This window comes from Aplidium turbinatum, chromosome 8 (assembly GCF_918807975.1).
Source record: "Aplidium turbinatum chromosome 8, kaAplTurb1.1, whole genome shotgun sequence".
Classification (NCBI taxonomy): domain Eukaryota; kingdom Metazoa; phylum Chordata; class Ascidiacea; order Aplousobranchia; family Polyclinidae; genus Aplidium; species Aplidium turbinatum.
Window position 1 is genome coordinate 14,878,479 of NC_137479.1, and position 7,841 is coordinate 14,886,319.

A 7,841-nucleotide genomic window follows, 5' to 3' on the forward strand; every position below is an offset into this window, starting at 1 on the left:
ATGACATAACGCATTTCATGTCGTTGAAGCACTTGTTGAATCGCTTCTTCAACCCTTCAAGGACTTTCACTCTCAACTCCTCACAGCTCACAAGATCACTGATCTCGGTCAACTTCTTTGCGCAAATTGTAATGGCAAGATCGCAGCTCCACACCAGAAAACGAGATTCCCAAAAGACCGAAACTTTGCAACCAAACTGATTAAATAGGCTATATAATATAGCTGCTTGACCACGCCAGCATTGCCAAAAAACGAGTATTTTTTCATTTTAAATTAAAAAGTAGCGGGAGTGCAACTGAAGAAAAGTTGCTCCTCTCCCGCTACCACTACTTTGGAAAAAGAATAGCGCCGCTACTCCAACTAAAAAGTAGCGCCGCTACCGCTACTTTCACCAGAAAAGTAACGCCGCTACAAAAGTAGTGCGCTACTGCCCACCTCTGTCAATATAACATTTTGTGTGAAAAGCATTGCTAAATAAAGCAGCTTCACTCTCTGAAGCCATGACTAACAACAAATAAATGCACACACATTAAAAAAATAGTATATTTTTCTGTTCAATACAACATTTTTTATCAAAAGCATTGCCCTATTTGCCAAGGTGATATAATCTGCAGATTTTACTAGGAATAGCACCTAAATGACCGGGCTCCGCACCTAAATATCCTGATGCCCCAGTGTGCGCGCCTATTTGACTGGCGCCTAACTACAGAACAATTTTGAGTTTGAGAAGTATGCAAAGGAGAAGCAAATGCTGATACACTTGTATATCTGATACCTTCCTTTAAATGGGATACGTTAATCCAATAGTTTTACTTAACATTAGATAGGATTTGATTACAGATTTCAGATTTCAATACCTTAAAACAATTAATATGTTTCAGCAGTATGTGCTTAACCGATTTCATCTGTATATTGCCTATTTAATTATTTTGACACAAATGTTTGCACATTCAAATGTATTTATCAGGTAGGGTCAGATGTCACTAGATTTGTTTAACTTGTATAGTGACATGGTTCTCAGAGAAATGGAAGTCATTGATGAGGGAGTTTTAGTGAACGGCATCTCATTAAACAATATTTGCTATGCTGATGACACTGCTCAAGTGCTCATAGCGATACCCCGGGACGGTCTGCTAACATTAATTAACAAAACTTCAGACATCAACACAAAATATGGATTCCAAATTAATAACAAAAACACAAAATGCATGACTATCTCCAAACAAAGTCTTAAACCCCACTTTGCACTTCACCAGGGAGGCAGCACAATTGAACAAGTGTCTTCTTTTAACTATCTTGGCTCTCTCTTGACAGCAGACGCGCGATGTAAGAAAGAGATACGAAGAAGATTGTGCCTAGCTGAAGACCCTTTTAATAGACCACGGCCTATTCTATTGGCTCGCATGCTTTCTATTCCTCTGAAAGTGCGGCTTCTCAAAGTGGTCTGTTCTCCAGTATGGTTGTGAAACATTGACCTTCAACACAGAAACTAGGTGCAACATTGAAGCAGCTGAAATGTGGTTTTACAGAAGAATGCTCCGGGTTTCACTTACTGATCACATCACAAATCAAGATAGGAAACTATTGAACAACATAACTCAAAAGGCAACTCAAATTTCTCGGTCACATCATCTGAAAAGAAGAATTCAAAAATCTCTGTCTAAGCGGTTGCCTTCTCGGGAGACGTGCTTATGGCAGACAATAAACAACATTTGTATCTAATTTTCAACGAAATACATCAATCAGCTAACCAATAACACTTTGGGACACTGCCCAACAAAGGGAACATTAGCTAAACATCTAGTTCATCAAAGGCGCATTGGCTATCATAGCCTACTGTCACTAGTATCAGGATTTCATCATTATCCATCACTTTTCTGGAATTAGGTTAAAACTTATTTGATTATTGTAGAAGTATGTTGTCCTACATAAAACTACCACAATGCCCTATTTGGTGGGTAATTTAGACATGGTCTTTGGAAGATAGTATCGAAAACATGAATAAAAGTCCTGCTTTCTGACATTTGAGATTGCTGACTTCAAATCTGCCATCAATTTTATGGTATTGGGTCACATTTTTCCTAAACTTTATTTTAATGTCTACTACTGCACACTGAAAGGCATAAACTAATGTGAAGCTTTTAACAAACGTAAGTACAAAGCAGTTGTTCTGGCACAATGTTTTTTTTAAATTAATAGTTGCATTCATAATCAGCATGATTTTTAAGGTAGGCTACTTCTACCTGGGAAATAGCGATTTTCCATCTTTTCATTGAAGATTATTTTTTTATACCTCATAGTTAATTTTATGCATTACTTATGTTTTGAAGCATAAAGCAATCAATCAAACCACATCAATGCAACTATAACATTACAATAATAACAGTGCTAGAAATGAAATATTTAACTGATAGAAATAGTCAATAGGTTTTGGATGGGATACCGGTAACGATTTCATAAACGCTTTCATTGTCAAGTATATCCAAAGCAAAGCAACGACCACAGTGTGACTCGCAAGAACACTGTCTGTGGGCCCCCATTTGGCCTCCAAAATACACCATCTTAAAGCTTACACTAACTTTTTCAGGAAGAGAGTGAGTGAAAATTTTGATGCGATCCGCTCGGACTTGCAAAAAGCTTCACATGGCTAGAAAAGCTTGGGTGCTCCTGAACTAGAACCTTTGGTAAAAAATAACTGCATTTTGAATGAGGGCACTGAACCATTCTGAAATGAAATATATCACACACTTGCAGGAAAATTTTTTTGGTTGCCTGCACATTGCACAATAAGTAACTTATGCAGACGAAATTGGTTGAAGGCATACTGCTGAAACATATCAATCGTTTTATTTTATCAAAATTTGAAATTGCAAACTAAATCTTTTCCTGGTTTTCAGCACAAGGCTGAGTGCTCACTTATACAGCAAGCAAATTTTGCTAACCATATTATGGTGTAGCTTCCACGCCAGTCATTTAGTAGTGAGTAGTTTGTGGCAGAATTAGTGGTGCGATACTGGTGAGCCCAGAGGTGGAACACGGTGTCAAATGCTGTCAATTGTTGCAACAATCGGCTGCCAGGAAAACTATTTAGAATTGTTACTCATTTAAAGAGCAAAATGTAATGCACTTTACATGTTAGTTTTTTACTGGGGTTATTGCTGAGAACGTTAATTGACATTTACTCAACCGCATAGTTGAACAAATAGTACACGGATATCAGGTGTACAGGAAAGATATGAGCGAAGAAGCAGCTGCTGAAACAGATTGGTTTACTGTAGTCTTCTAATGAACAGTGAGCACTGTTGATAGGAAGGTATCACATTTAGATGATGTGCTGAGAAAAAGAGCTTTTTTTTTCAGAAAATAAAATACGGTGCAGTAACTTCACCTTTAGTGACTTTTTAAGTGCTGTTTACTTTATGTGAATAAAATATTAGGTTCTGTGTTTAGCTAATCAGCCTAGCTTTTTAATCATTTTCCTCTCCCACCACTTACAGAAAATGATCACTGGATAAATAAGCCTTGTGTAGACCATATCTTTAAAATGGCTATACATAAGTACATGCTATTGATCACCTTAGCAGTATCTGTCTATGGCATCCCCACTGAAAATCAAGTTACTTTGACATCAAAGACCAGTATTTCTAATCCTGCTACTATTTCATGTGATTATGATGGGTTTCTTGCTAATGATAACCTTACTTGGAAGTATACCAATTCAACCAGAGTAGTATCAATTCTGAATGCTAATACATTGACTGTCAACCTAACTAGTACCACTGAAGTTGGTGTGTATATTTGCAATGTCAACAGTGTTGATTTTAAGATCATAACTGCTGTATTTATATCTCCCCCTATAATCCAGGTAGGTGTAAACAATTGTTCGTTGATTGCTTTTGTAATACTTGGTCAAATTACTGTGCATGAAATGAATACAAAATTTCATTTATTGTGTATGTTTTATTTACATTTTAATGTATGATATAGTCTTGCATATGGGCTCATAATGACTGATTGCTTATGCTTACAAGGACAGCTTTCAAACATGTGACTTTGTCTTAAAATGGCATTTAATGCTCAAAAATGGACATAATGATTGGCTTTCATTCCTTTGTGTTCATGTGATTGTGGGAATCTATAACTCGGACTGAGTAAGCGTACATTCAAGAGCTTAACCCTGGCAGTTTCGCATAGTTATAAAGGTTTTGAACCACTGGCGTAAGCTCAATCACCGAGATTGACAAGAGCAAAGTTTCTGATTGTTGTCTATGAATTATTTATTCCACCCATTAGATCATGAAACCGTTTTAGGTAAGAGACTGAGAGCCATGTAAATAATGCTTTAACACTTAATACAACTAACATGCAGTGGCAGCTGGTTAGTTGTGAAAGTGATGTTTGTAAACATGAGAAAAGCAGCGGGAGAGGGGAGTATGGGGGCCTCTCCCAAAAAAGTTTGAAAAGTTACATTTAAATTGGTGCACTCTGAGGGTGTTTCAGCTCTAAATAATAAAAAATTAGGATGTAGCTTTCCGCGGGCCAGATGCTGTCATCAAAAGAGCCATGGGTTCTCGACCCCTACGCCTACATTAGTTGCTGCTAAATGGAGAGCTGTCTTTACATTGCTCAAGCACAGACTTTGAGAGCCAAGCCAGTGTTGCTTGGTTTTGTTTTTTGGATACAACTAAGCTTCTTAGTTTCAGCTTACTGTCCCTTTATAGCAAATTATTTGTATTTATTAAGTATTGTTTTGTCACTTAATATTCGGTTACAAAGTGATGAAATTTGTTGATATGCTTTGCACTGAAACCATATCAAACAGAATATTAATTTGTGATAAATATTGCCGAAGTTAATTTCTATATGATTAACTTGAAGAGTTTGGTTTCTTGCACTATAGCCATACACGGTCTGCTACTATTCGGTGAGTTCCTAACCTCTAACCCAAACCCTAAAACGACAATGATAATTAGGCTACGGTATCCAATAATTAAAAAAAAAAAATTGAAAAAATCCCCCGTTAAGGGATCAGACTCACCGAAACGGGCCATTCCGAGGCATACAAGCCTGTGACTCATGTTTGAATAAACTCTTAAACCACAGATTTAGCATTTGTTGCTTTATTTTGTTATCAGCTTAAACTTCTTAATGCATTTCTGATACTGAGAATTTAACCATGTGTATTGGATACGTATTGTCACTGTTATGTTTCATTATTTAGAATACTAAAAAGTCTGTTACATTCAATGATGGAGACACTGAACGCAAGCTAGTATGCATATCTGAAGGTTCTTACCCGCAAGTTGAATTCAAATGGAGGCGTCGAAATGAAGATGCACCTGAAGATGCATTTGTTGTGTTAAATTCTACTTCAGATCCCAATATTAATATAACGGAAACTGCAGAAAGGTAACTATATATTTGTTGTCTCCTCTTCTATATGTACCTAGCATTTGTAGAATCTGTCACTGCTTTCAATACTAAAAGACAATTAATGCAACAAGTGTAAAATACAACCATAGTATTTTGTTGAACCATAAATAGGCAATACTAACCAATGTGGTATTTGTCATCTTTGAAAAAACTCGCTAACGTTTCGGCTTACATTGGCAAGTTGGCATGTACTGTAAAATGATAGACTAAGTAGGCTACAGTGGGTTACTTTTCAAACGCTTTTTGATTAGTAAGACAACTAATTTTGAGTTTATAAACCGCATCATTTTACAAATCCAGCCGCAGTGAGCAAGCTTTCACAAAAACAAAAAAGGCAATTATTTATATATGCAGATGTACAGCACAAACCATACATTTATTTTGGATTGGTGTTTTATGAGCAATGTTTTAAAATTTTATCTATTGATTTTATTTTGTGTGACCAATGCAATCGGTAAGAACGATCACACGTGACGTTTCGATGCGAATACTTTTTCTGATTTATAAATCAATACCGTACTTTAATTAATGTAACGCAGCTCAACGATTCTTTTCCACAACCTCACATTTGACCTCCAGGCCTACTATGATTGCTACATCGAAAATTCAGCTGGAAACGATACTATAGAAGTGAGTCGATTACAAAAGCTGTGCCGTGATGTCACTTGAGCACTTGAAAAAAAATCACACTATTGTTTGTCATTACTCAATCATTTTCTCTCATTAAAATTTAAATCGGTTTTATTTTGTTCATTCTAAAATCAAACAGAGGGAGTATCTTTGCTTTTGCAATGTTAGTCTCAAAGTGCAGTAATGTTACATCACTTGATGAATATGGCCTTGAATCTGATTGAGAATACTAATATACTAAAGCAGCATGAAATGCCTACAATTGTCTGCCAAAGCGCAGTATAAAATTTTGCGTGTAATCGCATACCTAAGTACGCAATAACACCGCAAATATATTGCTTTGCTGTTTATATTTTCTCGTGCAGGTTCTTATACGGGTGAAGGACAGGCTTGCCGCCTTGTGGCCTTTCTTGGGCATTGTTGCTGAGGTTGTCATCCTTATTATTATCATCTTTGCTTACGAACAACGAAGCAAGAAGGTACGTTCCAACGAAGCTGTGAAATTAAAAAAAACTCACTTCCAATATATAGTTTTCTTGTCAACCTATGCCTCGTCGCTAGCTTTAATGGTTGCATTTCGTGTAGGCTTTGAAGGCTGCTGTCCCAGACGTTGGTGATGAATCGGAAAAACCTCTCAAAGTTGATGCGGAAGATGGAACGGAATTGCGAAATAGAGTTCCCAATAACAACTACAAATAGACAATTTTTTTTTACTCGTGACTGAAAAAAGCTGATATTATGGACATTATCACATGTATATAGTTCAATGAGTTGAAGTGGTCTACCAATAGTGTGGCAAATGGTCAATGATTAACTGTTTGGTGATTGAATATTGGTGATTAGTTTTTTTGTCGTGAAATAACGCATAACCAATGTTACCAAACCGATTAATGTGATGTCCTTGCTGTGTTTTTTTGCAACACTATAATATTTTACAATTAAGAAACGTTAATTGATGATTCACGTCATAATGCTATAGTTGCGGTGGATGATATTTTTTGTGCTCTTTATCGTTCACAGTTTAAGTAGGCTTTTTGTATGCAGCCTATAAACACAGGTTTGAATCAAACATATTCTAATTAAATCTCCTTTGTTTTAAATTGAAATGATGATCATTGTTGTTTTTGGTGGCAATCTATACGTTGCTAGTTGCTTTAATTTTCATCTGCACCATTGATACTGTGATTGATTTAAAACGTTTTTATTGCAGGCATCTCGTTATGGCATAAATGTTTAATTAAGATTTGTCAACGTGTGTTGTGAAGAAAGGGGCGTTCTTCCCGGCTATCAGCACAAGGCTGAGCACTCACTAGTACAGCGAGCAGTTGCGATTCGCTAACCATAACGGTATAGCTTCCACATATTGTCAACGTGCATAGCCGACAGACATTTGACATGCTTTGCAGACACTTAAAGGCAGAGCCGTTGAGAGGATAATTTGGGCCCGGTACCAGTGAGATCTTTGGGCCTCGTATTAAGGCAGTTTTAAGAAAAAACGCACTATATCCAAAAATAGCCGACGCGGTGGTTTCTTTATGTTCCGGGGCCTTTAAAATCATCTCGGGTTCAAAAGTACCTCATGTCAACGCTACTGCTTAAAGGTGGATACGAAAATTGTGTCCAACGCCTTCCCGTCCAGTTATCTAAATCTTCAACTACCGGTTGCAAGCCTGAATACGACAAAAATACTTGGATGTGCAAATAAGCTGATTATGGATTGCATGAACACAGATATTGTCGTCTTTTCTTTGTTCGTTAACCGGTTGTAAGCTAATTAA

At 36.8% G+C, this 7,841-nt stretch overlaps 2 protein-coding genes across 2 annotated transcripts; both read left to right on the plus strand.

Annotated features, from left to right (window-relative positions):
* The first annotated feature begins 1,010 nt into the window (after positions 1-1,010).
* Positions 1,011-1,466, plus strand: LOC145776089 (uncharacterized). Its single transcript, XM_082587495.1, has one exon. It carries the CDS (start codon positions 1,011-1,013, stop codon positions 1,464-1,466), a length of 456 nt encoding a protein of 151 aa, XP_082443621.1.
* A 2,035-nt stretch (positions 1,467-3,501) lies between these two features.
* On the plus strand, positions 3,502-7,314 carry LOC145775609 (basigin-like). The gene is made up of 5 exons (XM_082586925.1): positions 3,502-3,865; positions 5,222-5,409; positions 5,973-6,063; positions 6,429-6,542; positions 6,649-7,314. The coding sequence occupies exons 1-5, from the start codon at positions 3,545-3,547 to the stop codon at positions 6,760-6,762; spliced, it is 828 nt and encodes a 275-aa protein (XP_082443051.1). The 5' UTR covers positions 3,502-3,544; the 3' UTR covers positions 6,763-7,314.
* The last annotated feature ends 527 nt before the right edge of the window (positions 7,315-7,841 follow it).